The 23,360-nt window shown below is 42.5% G+C and overlaps 1 protein-coding gene across 2 annotated transcripts in view; it reads right to left on the bottom strand.

Annotated features, from left to right (window-relative positions):
• LOC144605333 (nuclear transcription factor Y subunit alpha-like) overlaps window positions 1–13,957 on the bottom strand; it is a 28,159-nt gene extending 14,202 nt beyond the window's left edge. For both annotated transcript variants that reach the window (XM_078420464.1, XM_078420465.1), the window contains exons 1-5: window positions 13,840–13,957; window positions 6,304–6,422; window positions 4,408–4,548; window positions 3,461–3,592; window positions 330–432 (exon numbers count right to left, since the gene is read on the bottom strand). In XM_078420464.1, coding sequence (XP_078276590.1) covers window positions 330–432; window positions 3,461–3,592; window positions 4,408–4,548; window positions 6,304–6,375 — 448 coding nt within the window. In that variant the 5' untranslated portion in view covers window positions 6,376–6,422; window positions 13,840–13,957. The remainder of the gene's footprint in view (window positions 1–329; window positions 433–3,460; window positions 3,593–4,407; window positions 4,549–6,303; window positions 6,423–13,839) is intronic.
• Between the last annotated feature and the right edge of the window lie 9,403 nt (window positions 13,958–23,360).

Raw genomic sequence — 23,360 nt, 5'->3', positions numbered from 1 at the left:
TTGCTTAGAGATTCTTTACCTTTATTATGACAATGAAATAATTCACAGCATCAACAAACAAAATAGACCTCGGCCACAAATTCATCTTTTCCAGCACTCTCCTCGGGTTTCATCCTAACTGAAGATTGGCACGATAAAGCATTTAACACAATATTGCACTACACTCTGCTGAATGGCAGACAATTGAACATCAATTCATTTTTTATCATTATGATTTTATTGAAGCACGGATTTGTTGTAGATGTCAAAGGAGATCTGTGTCTTAAGTTACTAGGCCTGGTATCATTCTAGTCATTATCCAAAATAAATTGCAAAAAAACATTGTTTACCTTGTTGGAGTATGGTGCCATCTGCATTAACCGGTTGATAGACAATTGTCTGTCCTTCTGCAGTCTGAGCCACTTGTTGTCCTTGGACTATTTGCTGTTGACCCTATTTAGTTACAGAAAAAAAAAATCTGAGTAAAACATAGACATGTATTCACAGTTAGCAGCATAGGAGTTCATATATACAATAAGAAAATATTTCAGATAGCTCAAGAGGATCTTTTCTATCGTGCAAGGTTTTGATATTCAGTTTTTTATATTTTATAGCTTTATCACTACCTGTTACAGTAATGATGAGTTGGATCTGTTTAAAAAGATACACGCTGTAGACAATTGTTGTGGACAGCTACTGAATCATTGCAAAGCCGGAAACTAAGTTAAGAGAATTTCTCCTGATGCAGCCTCCGAGGATGTTTATGAATTAATGATTTTTAAGCTATTCTTTGCCACTAACCATAAATAATTTCTCTCCCTAGCTAAATATGAAATAAAGGTTTTAACATGGTCTTCTCCGGGTTAAAATGACTCATAATAAACATTAAAAATCCGAGAAGTTGTTAGATCACGTATTTTAGCTGTGCAATTCATTGATCTTGACTACAAAATTATAACATTTGTTCATTGAGATAAATGGATTGAGAATGCATACAAGGTTCTGGCAAGCACCTTGTCCTGGCAGCAACTCCTCTCCCATCAGGACTTGGTAACAGGACAAGTCTGAAATATTTGGATGTTTGAAAGTTGCAAAGAATGCATTAGCTTTATCTATGTTGAAATCAAAGCACTGACTACCTCAATTAGTACCTAATATATTTCTCATATAAACACAAACTATTTCACATACAAGTAACAGAGCTTGAAGTGCAATTACTATTTTCATGGAAACGTGGTCATTTTAGAAATATACAAATAAATATTTTAAATGGTTTTTTTTTAGGTCCCGCATCCATGTTCAATTGTGCTTCAGTGGTAACACAATCGCCCATAAATCAGAAGGCTGCAAGTTCAAATTCCACCCCAGTGACAAAAAAATGGTGCTATTAAGGGAATTTCCCATTAAAAAAGTCCCTTACAAGATAGGCCATTAGGCTCATTAGGCTTGAGCTGAGCTAGGGAACCCCATTCTCCTACTAGTTTTCCCTGTGACGTATTTTCTGACACATATCCATTACAACCCTATAACCCATCCCACTGCCCAACTCTCCTATCACACATCTACATGGGGCAATTTACAATAGCTATTTCACCTGACAATTGACACATCTTTAGGGCACCAGAGGAAGCAGGAATACTAAGGAGACATCCACATGGTCACTGGGAAAATATGCAAGCTCCAGAGACCGAAGCAGAGGTCAAAATCGAACCCGGTTTGGAGTTGTAAAACAGTTGCACTATTTGCAGTGCCACTGTTTTACACTCACATGCATCTTTTTATCTGGATTAATATCTATCCCCCATACAGCATAATTAAAACAGATTTTGTGGTAATTATTACAATTTATTGAATGCCGCAGTGGATAAAATTGCTAGTCACAATTCCCGCACTGTATTGATAATTGTACTTCAGAAATCATTTAAGTAGCAATCCTTGGGGCATCCTGAATTTGTGAAGGACAGCACATATACCTGGACTATCCCTTAAATATACCTGGACTATCTCTGACATCTCCCTCCCGTTTCTGGACCTCACCATCTCCATCACAGGAGAAAAATTAGTGACGGACATTTATTACAAGCCCACCGACTCGCACAGCTATCTGGACTACACTTCTTCCCACCCGGTCCCCTGCAAAAAGTCTATCCCCTACTCCCAATTCCTCCGTCTACGCCGCATCTGTGCCCGGGATGAGGTGTTTCAGACTAGGGCTTCCGAGATGTCCTCGTTTTTCAGAAAACGGGGCTTCCCCTCCTCCATTATAGATGAGGCTCTCACTAGGGTCTCTTCTACATCCCGCAGCTCCGCTCTTGCTCCCCATCCCCCCACTCGCAACAAGGACAGGATCCCCCTCGTTCTCACCTTCCACCCCACCAGCCAGCGGATCCAACATATCATCCACCAACATTTCCGTCACCTACAACAGGACCCCACCACTGGCCATATCTTCCCATCCCCTCCCCTCTCTGCATTCCGCAGAGACCGTTCCCTCCGCAACTCCCTGGTCCACTCGTCCCTTCCTACCCAAACCACCCTAACCCCGGGCACTTTCCCTTGCAACCGCACGAGATGCAACACCTGTCCCTTTACCTCCCCCCTCAACTCCATCAAAGGACCCAAACATTCTTTCCAGGTGAGACAAAGGTTCACCTGCACCTCCTCCAACCTCATCTATTGCATCCGCTGCTCTAGATGTCAACTCATCTATATCGGCGAAACCAAGCGCAGGCTCGGCGATCGCTTCGCTGAACACCTGCGCTCGGTCCGCATTAACGCCACTGATCTCCCGGTGGCCCAGCACTTCAACTCCCCCTCCCATTCCCAGTCTGACCTCTCTGTCATGGGCCTCCTCCAGTGCCATAATGAGGCCCGCCGGAAATTGGAGGAGCAGCACCTCATATTTCGCCTGGGCAGTTTGCGGCCCGGTGGTATAAACGTCGACTTCTCCAACTTCAGATAGCTCCTCTGTCCCTCCCTTCCCCTCCTCCTTCCCAGATCTCCCTCTATCTTCCTGTCTCCACCTATATCCTTCCTTTGTCCCACCCCCGACATCAGTCTGAAGAAGGGTCTCGACCCGAAACGTCACCCATTCCTTCTCTCCCGAGATGCTGCCTGACCTGCTGAGTTACTCCAGCATTTTGTGAATAAAACATATATATCGCTCTCTTTTCAAACTTGATAAGCAACCATTCTTTCCTCATGAATGGACCAGATTTATCAATGCATACAGCCTTTAAAGAGCTGTCATTGTCAAGTTCTACTCTGGGCAATAGTTGGAAATCCTTTACACATTTCTAGATTGGACATAAAATTGCTAGGAATTAGAAAAAGTAATTTGATTCATTGAATGTATTTCTTCCAATTTTTCCATAGCTATCTCATCAAATTGGTCTTGCTCTCCTGATCTTTCCCATTAGTTCCACAATTTTCCCTTTTTCAATACATCCAATTCCTTTCTGAAAGCATTGAGATGACATACCTGTGTTTGTCCTGCTGTAACAGCTGCCTGAGGCTGTTGAATAATAATTTGCTGTGCCTGACCTTGTTGATTTTGGACTTGAACAGCCTGCCCACTTTGAAGCTGGAGTTGACTTGGTTGAACAAGCTGAATCTAAAAATAACAGAAATATTTGTAACCTGATAAAATGAAGCAGCAATAGATTGTGGGTTAGAACATGTTGTATTTTGAGAAGATTCTCCTCAAATCTACCTAGTTACTATTTTTACAACCAGGATGATGCTTAAGGATGTCCTGAAAATGTGACTTTTTATCAAATATCTGACATTGAACACCTAACTCAGTTACAGGTCCACCATCAATTTTCTGGTACCCTTGGTTCCAAAGGGCCTGGCTAGTTCATCCGTTTTGCTGGACCTAACAGTGGTCACATAATAATGATACAACAATACACCTCTGACCCACTGATTATACCCCTCCTATGTATCTTACGCACTGCCAGAAATTTAAAAAGTCAAATGGTACCAGAACAGTCCGCCTAGGTTACGGTGGGTGGCGTGGAACAAGACACAGGCCTGCAATGTCACCATTTGAAGTGGGATATGGGAACAAATCTGCCTGTTCCAGCCGGGCTGGAGTTCCTGAGCTGTTGCTGCAGGGGACAAATGCGACCCGCCGATCAGAGACAAAAGTCCCCATGAGGTTGAGACCGGCCGACACACCAGGCCTAAGCTTCACATTTTTGGTGGGACTTCATTGGTGGGTGGTGGGGCGGGTGGGGAGGGGGGCATTGGGCATTTCAAGCTGAGGGTCATTTTATGAACCCAAGTGCCTCAAGCTGAGAACTAATTCAGTATAGACAACAGGCTATTTATTTGCAATATTCATAGGTCAACAGAAATGTTACTGTTAAAAGGAAATATTCAAGAGAAAAATACATTATTTATGAGTCAGAAATAGGTGCTGACCTGTTGTATACCCTGTCCTCCGGAGACAGGAACTTGCATAATTGTTTGCCCTTGACCTGTAGGCACAGCTTGAACCATGATAGGCTGACCAGTGGATGTAATTAGTTGACCACCACTGACTTGGACCATTAATGGCTGACCCTAGACCAATAAGAATTGCAGGGAGAAAAAATGAAAAAAGTGGTAGATTGTTAACATATGAGACACAAAAAAGTTGTATTCATGCAATGTACAAATCATTTTCAACATAGTGATTAAGCCAATAAAAACTGTTCAGATATTCTCTTTTGCAATTTTCTCCTAACGGTTTGGATTCCAGATGGATAACAGGAAATAGCTGTCCTTTAAAATCATTCTTTATTCAAGCACAAACATAAGTCATTAAAGTGTTGGCAGAATCCTTGGCAAGAACCAAGTTCAATCTGCTCTTGTTTAAAAATTGATGAAGGCAGCACAATAGACATAGAATATATGGACTTTAGTAAGGCTTTTGACAAGGTCCTACATGGTAGGCTGGTCAAGAGGTTAAAACTCGAAGGATCGGATGCGTGTTGGCAAGAAATATTGGCTTGGGAGGCTGAGGGACTGGTAGATAAATGGGTGTTTTTCTAACCAAAAGTCTGCAACAAGTCTGTAACAGGATAGATGCTGAAACCGTTGCTGTTTATGAATGGTATTAAGGACTTGGATGAGAATGTCAGAGGTTTGACTAATAAGTTTACAGATTATGTGAAAACTAGATAGTCGGCATCTTTTTCCCCAAGGCAAGGAAGTCTAAAACTAGAATGCACAGGTTTAATGTGGGAGAGGGAGATCTGAAGAATAAGGTTTTCACACACAGGGTGGTGGCTAACTGGAATGAACTGCTACAGGAGTTGGTAGAGGCAGATGCATAACAATGTCAAAAGCATTTGGCACGTACTTAGGTAGAAACGTACATGGATAAAGGTCCAATGCATGCAACCAAGATTAATGTAAAATGGCATCAGGGAGTCAACATGGGATGAGGTGGGCCCAAACTACCCAATGTTGAGATGTACGACTGATTCAATGAATAACCTGATGATTTCCAGCAAGTATTGCTAAAATGGAGCCACAAACAAGAACCAGATGGGTAGTTGCAGTTGCCAGCATGTCTGATTTCAGCATAAATTGGGAACACCACCATAAAGGAGGAAGAAGGTAAAAGTTATTTGTCTTCCATCACAGTGGGGAATATGAGGTCGCCGAAAAACAAGATGGACGTGCTGCCTGCACTGGCGAGGACTCGGAGGTATTGCCGTGAGTGCAGTGATCTTGGTGTTTGCGGGGATTTTCTCATCGCGCCATGAGAACATCCTGGAGTCTGGTGCCAGTGTGGACGGCTTTCTGATTGTTCAGGTGGACAGGGGCTGCAGAGAGAGTGACAACGGTCGGCACAACTCTGGTCACATCACGGTGAAGGGGCGTGTGTGTGGCCCGGACATTGAACTGATGGCTGTGGGTCTCCGCTTATGCCACGTGGCCAAGGGATTCTCACACACCACTGTGGTAGTTGTTTATGTTTAATCTTTATGTAATTTTGTATCTTGTTGCTGTTTTGGTATCACTAGATGGTAGATCAAATTTCACTGCACCCCGGTACACGTGACAATAAAGAACCATTGAAACTAACCTATAGGAGCAGCAAATTATGCTATAGATTGAAATGTTCTATACATACATACAGTATTCTAATGGTTATGATGTTGTTATGTTAAACATATAGAAAAGATCATTCCAGAACACTGACTGATGAAGAGTAACAAACCGATCACCCACTGGCCACCCTTTAACCACTTTTCATTGAGTAAAATTTGAAATGATATACATTGGAAGCAATAATAAATGTAAGCTTTTGGCTCATATGATTCCTACCTGTTGCTGAATTTGTCCCTGAACCACAATCTGTTCAGTGGAATTGCTGTTATTTGTTGTGTACTGTTCCATTGCGAACTTGAATAAGTAATCAGTATTTCTGGAGAATGTAGCAAAACCTAAAAAGGTATAGCAAAAGTGAAATGCTAATTAATTTTGTAAATTTTCAGCATCAATTATGATTCCAAAAGATACTCAAATATTCTATTTTTATTTTTTTAAACACTACAAACTACAAATACAAAAATGGCAAATAAAGACATTATCAGATCAGATGAGGTAAAATATTCACAAATGCAAGCTACAAATTGACAAGATTGCATCCATTGTTGGTTAGAGCATCATAAGATGAAACTATGAAAAATTCCTTTAACTCCTTCTTCCTTAACATTTTGAATGGTTGTCAAACTAAATTACAGCTTGAATTGGGTCCTTTATAATTAATTTAAAGCAGAGCCAGGCTGTTTCTTACACTTGGCTTATTCCCAAGTTTATGTTTAAAGCAAGCCTTCTCCATGACAATGTTTATATAACTCATTTAAATGAAGCAAAATGTCCAATGCTGAAAACAAGATTCTACAGGTATATGCTACAGAGCATACTGACTAGTTGAATCATGGGGCTGTTCAGTAACTAAAAAGGCGAGGAACAAAGGAGGCTGCAGAAATTGGTAGACATTTCCTAGGGGTACTGACGTCCCCACCATCGAAGGGATCTACAGGAGGCATTAATATTATCAATGACCCTTACCACCCTGGACTCATCTCACTAGTATCATCGGTGAGAAAGTGCAGGAGCTAGAAAATCGTGACTTGCATGTTCAATAGCAGCTTCTTCCCAATTTCCATTATTCATTAGACAAGAAATCTGCATGACTCCAATTACAACCCTAACAACTATATGCTCTGGTGTAGGAAGGAACTGCAGATACTATTCTGAAGGGTCTCCACCTGAAATATCACCCATCCTTCTCCAGAGATGCTGCTTGGCCCGCTGAGTTACTCCAGCATTTTGTGTCTATCTTCATGTACTACGGTCTTTGTTTTGGTTGCACTCTGACCTGGGTATTGCAGTATTATGGTCTGGTTACCTTGTATTATTGATTACTTAGTATTATTATATATTTATTATATATTATAGCATGGCACGCTGGCGCGGTGGTAGTTGTTGCCCTACGGCACCAGAGACCCGGGTTCGATCTTGACTACAGGTGGTGTCTGTACAGCGTTTGTATGTTCTCCCTGTGACCTGCATGGGATTTCACCGGGTTTCCTCCCGTATCCCAAAGACGTACACGTTTGTAAGTTAATTGGCTTGGTATCATTGTAAATTGTCCCTAGCGTGTGTAAAATAGTGCTAGTGTATGGTGTGATCGCTGGTCTTCGCAGACTCGGTGGGCCAAAGGGCCTGTTTCCTTGCTGTATCTCTAAATTAAACTTAATTTATCTATATTATATATTGATCCGTATTACAATTTTCTAAGATTGTCGAGAATCACAAGTAGAAATATATAAAATAAAATTCTTGTTTATTTATTTACTTTTCTACGTCATATAAATTTCACAAGAGCAAATGTCATTCCGCAGCTCTTTTTTTGATGTAGCAAACTATGTTTTCTTTTAAATGGTAAAGATCTGTAACCCACACAGCCGTAATGCAGTGGTCATCAAAGTTGATACAAGTATGTGTGTAATGTTAATCATAAATGATATTTATCCACCTATGCTTGAATGTCCTTCTGCATGACTTTGAGAAATTGCAAATAGAATTGAATTTTACATAAGCTAACATCTGCACTTCTACCTTTATTATAGAAAAATTATAGGTGACAATTAATAGAAATGTTCTCAGGAACTCATACACCAATCTCCTTGAATAAAATGACTGACCTCTAACAACCACCACCATTTTCCATTGTGCAAAGTAAGACTCCAACCATTATAGCACATTCCTTTTGATTCGCACTAATTTTCGTTTAACCTGGGTTCCCAATACCACTTTTGGTGAAATGCTGAATTGATTAAGAGGAATTACTCATCACTCTGAAATGTAGTCCTTTTGACTGACTGTATCAAGGATGCAACACAGTCTTGGTTCTTGGTCCTCCAAAATATTCCAAATGGAATTTAAACTGGAGCCCAAAACCTGAAGCCCAAAAGCCTCAAAAAACATTGCTTGGGTATATCTGCTTCATTAAATGTTTTATTCATTATTCAAAGTTGTATGTGCTTAGTAATGACAGGATGGGTATTGTTTGTAATGTTCCCCTGAAAAATGTATAACTAGACTAAGGTCTTTTGTTTGTGGAACCAATTCTCACCATCGAGTAAGAAGACAAGAATCATTATGAAAGAAAAATACAACACTGATTTGCAAAGTTGTTTGTCACAAATCAAAATATTCAGATGCCTATAACCTTTCTGCATTTGTACTGCACGTAAAAGGTTACAAATGATGCAGTAGTTAAATGACACTGATATAACAGTGGTTTGATAATGATTACACTAAACAATGAAGATTGGAAAGATCCATAATGTCAGTTTTCATTACTGTTTTTCCAATGTCCTACAGGCATTGTGCACAATGTACAGCCCACAGAACTGTTCCCTTTGACCTGACTTAGTGAGTGGAGCCACTCAAAGTCCACAAATGACACTAACCAATAGCTGCTTTGGACTGAAAAAACTCTGCTTAGCACATGCTTGCCTGCTAATAAAAACCAGGTCTTGTGCCCAAAAATGCTGAGAGCCAGCAAATCCATACCTCCAGACTTAGTAGCTGATAAAAATATCAAAGACCATGTTTATGAATATCACTATTTAAAAATAACTAGAAATTCAATGTTATTATTGAATGTAAATCTTAATTGTATAAAATAATTTATATTTTCTCAATTAAAATATTAAAAACAATAGAACACGCAAAGACAAATAAATAGTATTTAGGTTCTTATTTAATTAAAATGCAATTAGCAATCTCCCTTAGATCCATTTTCTTCAATTGAATTGAAGCATTGCCCAACCTATTGCCAGGTAGAGATATTTAGTCCCAAAGCAGTAAACCTCTGCAGCTGAAATAGCAGAAAGTTGGTGCCCCACCATTGGATTACAGGACGATTTCAGAAGATCCATCACGAGGATGAGAGGGGGGGGGGAGAGAGAGAGAGGGGGGGGGAGAGAGAGAGGGGGGGAGAGAGGGGAGGGAGGGGAGGGGGAGGGGTGGAGAGAAAGGAGGGGTGGAGAGAGAGGAGGGGTGGAGAGAGAGGAGGGGTGGAGAGAGAGGAGGGGTGGAGAGAGAGGAGGGGTGGAGATAGAGGAGGGGTGGAGAGAGAGGAGGGGTGGAGAGAGAGGAGGGGTGGAGAGAGAGGAGGGGTGGAGAGAGAGGAGGGGTGGAGAGAGAGGAGGGGTGGAGAGAGTGGAGGGGTGGAGAGAGTGGAGGGGTGGAGAGAGTGGAGGGGTGGAGAGAGTGGAGGGGTGGAGAGAGAGAGAGAGGAGGGGGGAGAGAAACCATTTAACCTACAAACCTATACGTCTACATGGAGGAAACCGGAGCACCTGTAGATACCCACGCAGTCACAGGGAGAATATACAAACTGCACAAAGACAGCATCTATAGTCAGGATTGAACTCGGGTCTCTGGCACAGTAAGGCAGCGATACCACTGCAGCACCATCCATGGACTTATTTTCCAATTGAGTTTTGCATCAGTTTGTTTCTCAGTCGTTTTCATTATCTCAATTTATTTGATCCACAATCCTCGTGTGTATGACAATAAACTTGAATTGATAGTGGTATTGAGACTCTAGCTGTGCATGAAGATCATGGGTAGAACTCTTATCATCAGCCAAGGCCTTAACTCTTGTTTTATAGTTCCGATGACAAGACGTTCCACTTTATCAGTTTGTTAGGGTTTCAACAAAATTCAGTCTCCTTCTCCTGTAGGGCCTCAAGTACACTTCATGCAGACCACTACCCAGTAGTCAAAGTAGATTTCTACAGGAATTTTCAATGAGGGATAGGGATTAAACAGATTTGTCTACCTTCGATTTAAACCAACATCTGCAGTTCTTTCCTACACATAAACAGAATTGAATGTTCTGTAACAAAATGCCTCATTCTTTCTTCACAATAGGGGCAGGTAGAAAGAACTCAGCAGTGACATTTGGTTTTTGCACACCTAGAATCTATGCACAGATTGACACAAATATAAAGATGGCTATTATGGGCCAGAGCTATGTCGAGTGCACCTATTTTAAGATATATACATTATGCCCCTGTAAACACAATTCATTTTGAACTTCCAGATGAAATGCAAGATGGCTTAGGCAATTGTTGCAATAATTCCAAGATATGCCAAGTCAATCACACTATGGTCATTTAATCGTTACAGTCTGGATCAGGCCCTTACAAGTACTGATCATGCAGCATTGTACTGGCAATAAGGAATTAATACTGGCCCTATAAGTGAGATTTTCACCCAAAAATAAGAACCTAGAATTTTGGAACATATAATCAAAATTCTATTTGGCAAATTAAAAACACGGGAAAAAAAGTATTGTGCTAAAAACGTTTATTAAGGTATATCAGTGACAGTGAGAAAACACCATAAGGTGCATCAGACACAATTTCTAATTCAGTCATTTATAAAAGTAGACAATAGGTGCAGGAGGAGGCCATTCGGCACTTCGAGCCAGCACCGCCAATCAATGTGATCATGGCTGATCATTCTCAATCAGTACCCCGTTCCTGCCTTCTCCCCATACCCCCCGACTCCGCTATCCTTAAGAACTCTATCCAGCTCTCTCTTGAAAGCATTCAGAGAATTGGCCTCCACTGCCTTCTGAGGCAGAGAATTCCACAGATTCACAACTCTCCGACTGACAAAGTTTTTCCTCATCTCAGTTCTAAATGGCCTACCCCTTATTCTTAAACTGTGGCCCCTTGTTCTGGACTCCCCCAACATTGGGAACATGTTTCCTGCCTCTAACGTGTCCAACCCCTTAAAATTAATAATCTTATACGTTTCGATAAGATCTCCTCTCATCCTTCTAAATTCCAGTGTATACAAGCCTAGTCGCTCCAGTCTTTCAACATATGATAGTCCCGCCATTCCGGGAATTAACCTAGTAAACCTACGCTGCACGCCCTCAATACAAGAATATCCTTCCTCAAATTTGGAGACCAAAACTGTACAGTACTCCAGGTGCGGTCTCACTAGGGCCCTGTACAACTGCAGGACGTCTTTGCTCCTATACTCAACTCCTCTTGTTATGAAGGCCAACATTCCATTGGCTTTCTTCACTGCCTGCTGTACCTGCATGCTTCCTTTCAGTGACTGATGCACTAGGACACCCAGATCTCGTTGTACATTCCCTGTTCCTAACTTGACACCATTCAGATAATACTCTGCCTTCCTATTCTTACCACCAAAGTGGATAACATCACACTTATCCACATTAAACTGCATCTGCCATGCATCCGCCCACTCACACAACCTGTCCAAGTCACCCTGCAACCTCATAGCATCTTCCTCACAGTTCACACTACCACCCAGCTTTGTATCATCTGCAAATTTGCTAATGGTACTTTTAATCCCATCATCCAAGTCATTAATGTATATTGTAAATAGCTGCGGTCCCAGCACCGAGCCTTGCGGTACCCCACTAGTTACTGCCTGCCATTCTGAAAGGGACCCATTTATCCCCACTCTTTGCTTTCTGTCTGTCAACCAATTTTCTATCTATGTCAGTACCCTACCTCCAATACCATGTGCTCTAATTTTGCCGACTAATCTCCTATGTGGAACCTTGTCAAAGGCTTTCTGAAAGTCAAGGTACACTACATCCACCGGCTCTCCCCTGTCAATTTTCCTGGTTACATCCTCAAAGAATTCCAGAAGATTAGTCAAGCATGATTTCTCCTTCGTAAATCCATGCTGACTCGGAACAATCCTGTTACTACTATCCAAATGCTCTGCAATTTCGTCTTTTATAATTGACTCCAGCATCTTCCCCACCACTGATGTCAGACTAACTGGTCTATAATTTCCCGTTTTCTCTCTCCCTCCTTTCTTAAAAAGTACTTGGAGCATCTGGTCTACTCCACCATTCAATCACGGCAGATCTATCTTTTGCTCTCAACCCTATTCTCCTGCCTTCTCGCTATATCCCGACACTCACACTAATCAAGAGTATGTCAATCTCTGCCTTAAAAATATCCATTGCCTTGGCCTCCACAGCCGGCTGTGGCAATTAGTTCCAAATTCACCACCCTCTGCCAATAAATGCCATTTCATCTTTCTAAAGGTACGTCCTTTTATTCTGAGGCTACGGCCTCTGTTCCTAGACTCTCCCACTAGTAGAAACATCCTCTCCACATCCACTCGATTCAGGCCTTTCACTATTCGGTAAGTTTGCGAGATTCCCCCCTCATCCTTCTAAACTCCAGGGACTAATGGCTCAGTGCCTTCAAACGTCCATCAAAATGTTGGTGAAAACCAGCATCTGCAGTTCCTTTCTACACATTTTCATTGCCATATGTACCGAGAGTGGAAGAATTGAGTTGGTCAGACTTCCAAAAATGCTGACATAATTGTGGTCACAACGTTTGCCCAAGAAGTCTCAGGCAAGGGAACTAAGACACTGTGGAGGTGGTGGGTAGTCAGACCAGGGTGTTATTTGAAAACTCGCACAAAGACCAAAAAGGGATCGGTTTCCCTCTCCCCTGATTCTCAGTCCGAAGGGTCTCGACCCCAAACGTCACCCATTCCTTTTCTCCAGGGATGCTGCCAGACCCTGCTGAGTTGCTCCAGCTTTTTGTGTGTACGTGTGTGTGTGTGTGTCTGTCTTTGGTTTGAACTAACAATTGCAATTCCTTCCTCCTCAAATGCAAGCTGCACCGAGTGTGAGAGTGGAACACAGACACACACACAGTTGATTTGAGAGGCAGAGCCCGCCCGCCACAACTGTCACATACACACAACAACACTCAAACACACAGTATCCTCAAACCGAAAATTAACTCGAGCAACACCTTTACACGTCTCACCTCCTGCCAGAATAAATAAATACAAGCAACAGTCATGGGTTTAAGGCTTTTCTGGTTTTGCTTGGTCGACACATCCCCCTCCCCTCCTTGCTCCCCGACCCCGGGCGGCCGCCATTTTACCGCCCCCCTCCCCAACTCCCGGCACTTTTCGGGGGGACGGCGACGGGGCGGGCGGGCGACGAGGCGGGATTCCGTGAGGTAAAAGGCGGCCGGAGACAGAGAAGCTGACCGCCGCGAACGGACGGAGAGGGGGAAGGCTGCAAATTGGCGCCAAGAAAAAACAACCCTTTCTCTCGTCGCTTGCTCCTAAATCCGAACAGATATAACGCGCTTCTTCCCCCCCCCTCACGATCCGAACCTGATAGGGGGTCTGCCCAGCCACATCACTGGCTCCTTTCCCCCTTTCCCCCCCCACAAACACCTCACGCTCATTCCCATTCCCTGACCAAATCGAGCTCTCAGCCTGTTGGCAGCAATTTGCCGGACTTACCCCGCGCTTTTGCCCCTCTGATTGGCTCCGGTATTAAACACAATGCCCCGGCGGCGAATAGGAACGCAGCAGCACAAAATGGCGACCAACTGCGAACAACCTTCTCCTTCGCGAACAACCTTCCCGCCCGCTGCGCATGCCCAGCTCCCGCCGGGCGGGAGGGCCGCACTGCGCCTGCGCCCGCGGCTCGGCCCTTCGGAGGCGGGGCCCAAGGAGCAGCAGTTGTGCGCAGGCGCGGATCGCACCACACGGTCACCGGGGCCGTCACGTGATCCCTCCCCATGAAGCCGCGCCCTGCTGCCATCTTGGTAATGGAAGGTAAAACCTTGTTTCTCTCTCTTTATCCCCAGAAAATTGAATATTGTGCAGTAAAAACGAAATTATGAGGAGAGAAAGCAAAAGTATACTTGAAGTGAATTAATGGAAAATTAAAATGAAAACGTGGACCTTCCGATGAAAAGTTACCAATATTTTTACATCAGAAATGTCACTTTTTCCACTCCCAATTTGGAGTTGGCCTTCTTGTTTAGTTCAAGTTGTCGTCCAAGTTGTCGCCCAAGTTGTCGCCCAAGTTTTGTCGCCCAAGTTTTGTCGTCCAAGTTTTGTCGCCCAAGTTGTCGCCCAAGGTTAAGTTTGTGTAGGAAGGAATTGCAGATGCTGGTTCAAACCAAACACAGACACAAAAAGGTGGAGTGACTCAGCAGGACAGGCAGCATCTCTGGAGAGAAGCAGGAATGGGTGACACATTTCAGGTCTGAAGAAGGGTCTCGACCAGAAACATCACCCATTCCTTCTCTCCAGAGATGCTGCCATTTTTGCAACCATTCCCTGCACACTAGTTTATAGATTCAGCATGGAAATAGGCCCTTCAGCCCACGCCGACCAGATCACATACTCGCACCATAGTTCTACGATATCCCACTTTCTCATGCACTCCCTACACACCAAGGGTAATTATTTGATAGAGGCCCATTAACCTACAAACCCGCACATCTTTGGCATGTGGGAGGAAGCAAGCACCCAGAGGATACCAACACGGTCACAGGGAGAATATGCAAACTCCAAACAGACAGTACCTGCGGTAGGGATCAAACCTGGATCTCTAACGCCATGAAGCTGCAGTTTTACCAGCTGAATCACTGTGCTGCAAACTAAGTTCTTATGTCAAATGAAGTTTGACTTAAACTTTGGTCATGGTGTTTCATCTTTCATTTGGGTATATTAGCCTTCTAGACTCAATCTGGAGGGGGAGGGGAAGTTGAGTAGCATTTTGATTCCAGTTTTTTAGTTAGAGATACAGCGGGAAACAGGCCCTTCGGCCCACCGTGTCCGCGCCGACCAGCGATCCCCGTACATTAACACTATCCTACACACACTAGGGACAATTTACACATACACCAAGCCAATTAACCTACATACCTGTACATCTTTGGAGTGTGGGAGGAAACCGAAGATCTCGGAGAAAACCCAAGCGACCACAGGTGAACATACAAACTCCATACAGACAGCACCCATTGTTGGGATCTAACCTGGGTCTCCAGCACTGCAAGCGCAGTAAGACAGCAACTCTACCGCTGATTTTGATAATTATGTCATTCTTTTCCCTTCTCCCTCCATTTGTGAATCCTCCAACTGATCTATTTCATTGCATTTGTCATGTGAATACCCTCTTCTTTCCATAACATATTGTGGACCTATCTTTTTATTCTTCCAATGCTCCCCCCTCCCCCCCCCCCCCCCCAGCATTTTCTCTGTTCGAGGATGTAACTAGTAGAGCTTTTCAAGGATGTAACTAGTAGAGTGGATAAGGGAGAACCAGTCGATGTGTTATATCTGGACTTTCAGAAGGCCTTCGACAAGGTCCCACATAGGAGATTGGTGTACAAACTTAAAGCACACGGTATTGAGGGTTCAGTGTTGAGGTGGATAGAAAATTGGTTGGCGGACAGGAAGCAAAGAGTAGGAATAAACGGGTCCTTTTCGGAATGGCAGGCAGTGACTAGTGGGGTACCGCAAGGCTCAGTGCTGGGACCCCAGTTATTTACAGTGTATATTAATGATTTGGACGAGGGAATTGAATGCAACATCTCTAAGTTTGCGGATGACACGAAGCTGGGTGGCAATGTTAGCTGCGAGGAGGATGCTAGGAGGCTGCAGAGTGACTTGGATAGATTAGGCCAGTTGGCAAATGCATGGCAGATGCAATATAATGTGGATAAATGTGAGGTTATCCACTTTGGCGGCAAGAACAGGAAAGCAGAGTATTACCTGAATGGTGACCGATTGGGAGAAGGGGAGATGCAACGTGACCTGGGTGTAATGGTGCACCAGTCATTGAAAGCAAGCGTGCAGGTGCAGCAGGCAGTGAAGAAAGCGAATGGTATGTTGGCATTCATAGCAAGAGGATTTGAGTTTAGGAGCATGGAGGTTCTGCTGCAGTTGTACAGGGCCTTGGTGAGACCGCACCTGGAGTATTGTGTGCAGTTTTGGTCTCCTAACCTGAGGAAACACGTTCTAGCCTTAGAGGGAGTACAGAGAAGGTTCACCAGATTGATCCCTGGGATGGCGGGACTTTCATATCATTGAAACATATAAGATAATTAGGGGATTGGACACATTAGAGGCAGGAAACATGTTCCCAATGTTGGGGGAGTCCAGAACAAGGGACCACAGTTTAAGAATAAGGGGTAGGCCATTTAGAACGGAGATGAGGAAGAACTTTTTCAGTCAGAGAGTGGTGAAGGTGTGGAATTCTCTGCCTCAGAAGGCAGTGGAGGCCAGTTCGTTGGATGCTTTCAAGAGAGAGCTGGATAGAGCTCTTAAGGATAGCGGAGTGAGGGGGTATGGGGAGAAGGCAGGAACGGGGTACTGATTGAGAGTGATCAGCCATGATCGCATTGAATGGCGGTGCTGGCTCGAAGGGCTGAATGGCCTACTCCTGCACCTATTGTCTATTGTCTATCCTATCATATATATACAGCCGGAAACAGGCCTTTTCGGCCCACCAAGTCCGTGCCGCCCAGCGATCCCCGCACATTAACACTATCCCACACCCACTAGGGACAATTTTTACATTTACCTAGCCAATTAACCTACATACCTGTACGTCTTTGGAGAAAAGACTGGATAGACTGGGCTTGTACTCGCTGGAATTTAGAAGACTGAGGGGGGATCTTATAGAAACATATAAAATTCTTAAGGGGTTGGAGAGGCTAGATGCGGGAAGATTGTTCCCGATGTTGGGGGAGTCCAGAACCAGGGGTCACAGCTTAAGGATAAGGGGGAAGTCTTTTAGGACCGAGATGAGAAAACATTTCTTCACACAGAGAGTGGTGAGTCTGTGGAATTCTCTGCCACAGAAGGTTGTTGATGCCAGTTCATTGGCTATATTTAAGAGGGAGTTAGATGTGGCCCTTTTTGCTAAAGGGATCAGGGGGTATGGAGAGAAGGCAGGTACAGGCTACTGAGCTGGATGATCAGCCATGATCATATTGAATGGCGGTGCAGGCTCGAAGGGCCGAATGGCCTACTCCTGCACCTATTTTCTATGTCTATGTTTCTATGTTAATTTCTAACTTTTCCAAATGATTTTTTTCATCATGCTTGGCACAGACATTGTGGGCCGAAAGGCCTGTTCTTGTGCTGAACTGTTTTATGTTCAATAATGGAAAAAATATATAAATCTAAGACATTTTCTCTACTTTTTTCTCACCTCACAGGTGCTATCAGATTTGCCGAGAATTTTCTGTGTTGATATCTCAATAATTGAAATGTTTGAACTACTAATGAAGGACGTACATTTATGGAATGCCCTAATCTTTCCTTCCTATTTGTAAAATAAGAAAACATAGCCAGTTGAAGTGCAAGGGAATCCAACAAAAAGCCAGAAACAGAGGGCTACTGGCTCTCCTTTATGCAATGGGTCAATTTTATGCTTCCATTAATATCTAATCATGAAGGTATAATTTCCAATTACATCAAATTACCTCAAATCTACAACAAAGATTAGGATTTACTCATATTGGATGCAAGGCAAATTTATTAGCTTTTGCCTGAAGAATGGGAATGCTACCAAAGTGGAAGCTGGTTGTTCACCACCAGAAATTCAAAGGTAATTATGTTATTTTGAAAAAAATATCTTGAATCCAAATACTGTATTCCTGTGTTGTTGTTTTATCTTTTAATCAAAGAATAAATGAAGTTTGCAAGACTTCAAAACTTCTGGGTTCCCACTAATTTTGGCTACAGCCTATACATGTTATAATTCTATGGTGTGAATCTTTCACTTCTATCTGAAAGATATTGGAGTTTTAAAGTTAAGAGTAAAATGGATTACTTTTAATTGTCAATTATTTCTCAAATTGCCAATTAAAAGCATTCTAATTAAAACTGTTGGTAATTACAACCATTATAGTGTTTGAATTAAAGTAAGGGAATACACTCAATATATCATATTTTAAATTATTACTCTAGGTTTTAATTTAGTTTGTAACTTCCAAAATCTCCATTCCAAGATTTGATGAGCAACCTCTCAGTGAAAATGCTGGAATTGATTGTAGAAGTGATAAACAACTTTGGGCTTTAATTGATTTAACAGTTAAAAAAGTTGTGATTAGAGATGAGGAGGATTGCCAAGTCAATAGGAATTGGGTCAAGTAAAACAATTGGTTTTCGCCCAAATCTCTTCCTGGGGTGTGACAATTCTAACATCCAAAGTTAAAATGGATCATATGTTTGTAAGAAATTTAAGCAGCTTTTGGTGATGTAGCCTCTGGAGCAGGCTCCATCAGTCATGAGATTCAAGTTTCAAGTGTTTGTCATTTGAACTGGATATGGACTGAAATAATGAAATTCTTACTTTCTGCAGCTTTATGCGCATTAGATGCAACAGCAACAAAAGATACAAAAAAAGTGTTATTCTAAGTAAACTAGACCATAATGGTGCAAAAGCCAAAGTACATAGAGCACCAATAAGTTCATAGTCCGTAGTGATGCAATGTTGTGGTTAAGGTGTATGGGGTAGTTCTAGAACCTGCTGGTTGATGGGAAGAAGCTGTTCTTGATCCTAGAGATAATGGTTCTCGGGCTCTTGTATGTGCTTCTCAATGGTAGCAGTGAGAAAAGAACCAGGATGGTGTGAGCTTAAAGAACTGATTGTTGACTTTCGAAGAGGAAGGCCAAGGATCCACAAACTGTCTTCATCAATGGATCGGTGATGGACAGTGCCAACAACTTCAAGTTCCTGAGGTCTGTCCTGGACTCGGCACATTGAAAAAATCAGACAGAAAGCCCATCAATGCCTCTATTTCCCTCAAAGAGCAAGGAGGTTTGGTATGTCGACGAATATCCTCTTGAACTTCTACAGGTGTACGGTATAGAGCACATTGACTGGATGCATCACGGCCTGGTTCGGCAACTCAAATGCCCAGGAGCGAAGGAGATTACAAAAAATGGTGAATACCACCTGGTCTATAATGGGTACAGACCTTCCCACCAGAGAAGAGTGCTGGCTCAAAGGCAGTCGGCATCATCAAGGACCACACCTCCCTGGTCATGCTCCCATTTCACTCCTGCCACTGGGAAGAAGGTATAGGAAAACTGTAATGTCCAAGTTCAGGAACAACTTCTTATCTATGTCCATCAGGCTATTGAACACTATGAACTCTAACTAAACTCAGAGATAAAACTGCCTTGGTTGCACTAATGACTCCGGGCTTTGCTTTGTTTTTTGCACTTTATTGTTTATTTATTGAACTTTTTAATGTTTGCTTATTCTATTATCTTATAAGTACTGTATTTATAAACCCCAAGATGGACACAAAATGCTGGAGTAACTCAGGCAGCATCTCTGGAGAGAAGGAATGAGTGACGTTTCCGGTGGAGACTAGACAAACCTGTTGTGCTGCGGAAAGTAACAATTTTGTTGTTCCGTTTCAATTTTGTTGACTCGTCTGAAGAAGGGTCTCGACCTGAAACGTCACCCATTCCTTCTCTCCAGAGATGCTGCCTGACCCGCTGAGTTACTCCAGCATTTTGTGATACCTTCGATTTGTACCAGCATCTGCAGTTATTTCCCTACACAACTTGTTGTTCCATTTCAGTACATATGACAATAAAACATTCTTGACTCTTGCCTCATTTGATTAATAGTGTCTCAGCTGATCTAATCTTTGTCTTGCATAATTTCCTGCCTGTTGCCACAGCACTTAATTCCATTATAAACCATAATTCCCATCTTTAAACCCTAGAATAAATATATTGAGAAGTAAAATTTTTGGTCTATATTTTAACTTGACATATATTGCTTGAAGTTTCATTGAAAGCTAAGAACGATAATGACTCAGCCTCCATAACTCCCTGAGGTAAAGAAGAACAAAGTAAATCATAACTCTCTGAGAGAAGAATATTTCCTTACTGGTGAGGCCACACCCGGAATACTGTGTACAGATAATCTAGTCCTACTTTTTTTTATGTTCTATCTGCCAAATTTTTGATAATTTGTTTTGTCTGTATTTTTCTCTCTCTGCAGAATTTTAGTTTTTTTTCACAACATGCTTATCCACGTCTCTTTGTCCCTTCACCGAAGTCATTCGTATTGATTAAAATAGTTGAGGCCTGAGCACTAATCCCTGAGGCATCCCACCAGTAACAGCTTGCCAATATAAAAATGACTCATCTGTTCTTTGTGAATGAGTCAATGCTCTATCCGTGATAGTATATTATCCCCAGTGCCAGACGTTTTTAATATGTGCAGCAACCTTTTATGTGGTACCTTACTGAATGTCTATCATAAATACAAATATACCTCATCTACTGGTTCCCATTTATCCAATCTGCTGATTACATCCACAAATAACTCCAATAATTTTGTCAAACATTTGCCTTTCTTTAAAATATTTTAAGACACCGTAACAGTATCATGTTCCGCTGCTACTGTAATGGATTCCATCATTTTTCTAATAACAGATCTCGGTCTAAATGGTCCGTAGTTGCCAACTTTTTGTCTTGCCTACTTTCCTGAATAAGTAAGTTTGCAAATGACACCAAAGTCTTTGGTGTGGTGGACGGCGAGGAAGGCTGCAACAGGATCTAGTTAAACTGGGAAAATGGGTCTAGGAATGACAGATGGAATTTAACTTGGATAAGTGCAAAGTGATACGTTTTAGGAGGTTAAACACAGCAGGACATACACAATGAACACCTTGAGTGTTTTAGAACAGAGCAACCCAATGGCACAAGTACATAGCAAAACACAAAGTGCTGGAGTAATTCAGTGAGTCGGGCAGCATCTGTGGAGGGAATGGCGAGGTGATGTTTAGGTTCAGGACCTTTCTTTAGACTCGAGTACATAGGCACCTAAAAGTGATGACACTGGTAGACAAGGTGGTGAAGAAGATCTGTGGCATGCTTTCCTGTATTAGATGGGGCAATGAGTACTAGAGTTTGGACGACGTCGTATAGCTGAACAAGGCATTGATGATACTGCAAGTGTATTGTGTGCAATTCTGATCGTCATACTCTAGGAGAGGGTGCAGAAAAGATTCATAAGACTGCTGAGAATCAATGAAATGGTCATTACTGTGTTTCACTCTGGGAGAGGGTAGTGGGGGGCAGTAAATCAATTTTCAATTATTTCAGGCTGAAGAAATCGGTATCATTGATTACATTTTTAGATATTTATCTTTAAAAATAATAGGAAACAGATGGTTAATGAAATAAAGTTAATACACTGCTCTTCATCAGGAGAAGGTAATACATTTCAATGCAACCACACCATGCAAGCAGGAGCTTGAATGAAATCCTTAATTTGCTGACAATGTCTATTTTACATTTGTTTTCATACTTATAATAGGATTTAGAAGTAGAAATAAAATAATTATCAGAAGTTCCTCCTTTATCTTTTATGGCACAGTGACAATTTAAATCTAGTTCTACATCATTCAAACCACATGGATCAATATTCTGAAGTACAACAGTTCATTAAAACCAATGAAACTAATTTTGCAAATAACCATCAAGAAATAGAATTGCCTCAGATACCATTCAAGCATATGTCTGTAACCATATTGCGATATGTTACTAACTTAATACACTAAACAAGCAGGTAGAAAGTTAATTATTTGAAGTCCAAGTTGTACAAGCCAATCTCACCATATTTGAACAAGTCCCTAATTATTGTTTATTTCCCAATGCTGTAAAATTATAAATATATTTATCTGGAAGAATGATAAAAAAATGTGCAGTGCTGTATTTAATAAAGATCTTTAGTGGAACAGAACTAACATTGGTGTCAGCATATTACATTGTATATTCACAAAATGTTGGAGTAACTCAGCAGGTCAGGCAGCATCTCAGGAGAGAAGGAATGGGTGACGTTTCGGGTCGAGACCCTTCTTCAGACTGATGTCAGGGGGGCGGGATAAAGGAAGGATATAGGTGGAGACAGGAAGATAGAGGGAGATCTGGGAAGGGGAGGGGAAGAGAGGCAGAGGAACTATCTAAAGTTGGAGGTCGATGTTCATACCACTGGGCTGTAAGCTGCCTAGTATCCAAGCATCCAAGGACCCAAACAGTCTTTCCAGGTGAGACAGAGGTTCACCTGCACCTCCTCCAACCTCATCTGTTGCATCCACTGCTCTAGATGTCAACTTATTTACATCGGCGAAACCAAACGCAGGCTCGGCGATCGTTTCGCTCAACACCTGCGCTCGTTCCGCATTGGCCAAACTGATCTCCCGGTGGCCGAGCACTTCAACTCCCCCTCCCATTCCCAGTCTGACCTTTCTGTCATGGGCCTCCTCCAGTGCCATAGTGAGGCCCACCGGAAATTGGAGGAACAGCACCTCATATTTCGCCTGGGCAGCTTACAGCCCAGTGGTATGAACATCGACTTCTCCAACTTTAGATAGTTCCTCTGTCCCTCTCTTCCCCTCCCCCTTCCCCTTCCCAGATCTCCCTCTATCTTCCTGTCTCCACCTATATCCTTCCTTTGTCCCGCCCCTCTGACATCGGTCTGAAGTAGGGTCTCGACCCGAAACATCACCCATTCCTTCCCTCCTGAGATGCTGCCTGACCTGCTGAGTTACTCCAGCATTTTGTGAATAAATACCTTTGATTTGTACCAGCATCTGCAGTTATTTTCTTATATTATCTTACATTGTATATTAATACTTAATCAGTACGTATAATGGTAGCAAATATTGTATGCAATGCATGAATTCACGTTGGGAGGTTGGAGTGAGAGGTGAGGTGGAAATGATTGCTTTTGGCAACATATGGCTGATTGGGACATTAAGGAGTTCTGGCAAAAGTGTTTAGTTTAGAGATACTGCGTAGAAAACGGCCCTTCGGCCCACCGAGTCCACGCTGACCAGTGATCCCCATACACTATGGACAATTTACGAATATACCAAGCCAATGAACCTACAAACCTGTATGTCTTTAGAGTATGGGAGGAAACCAGAGATCCCGGAGAGAACCCACGCAGGTCAAAGGTTTCAAAGGTCTTTTATTATCACATG

Source organism: Rhinoraja longicauda, chromosome 24 (assembly GCF_053455715.1).
Source record: "Rhinoraja longicauda isolate Sanriku21f chromosome 24, sRhiLon1.1, whole genome shotgun sequence".
NCBI classification, from domain to species: Eukaryota; Metazoa; Chordata; class Chondrichthyes; order Rajiformes; family Arhynchobatidae; genus Rhinoraja; species Rhinoraja longicauda.
This window is presented reverse-complemented; position numbering and strand designations above follow the sequence as displayed.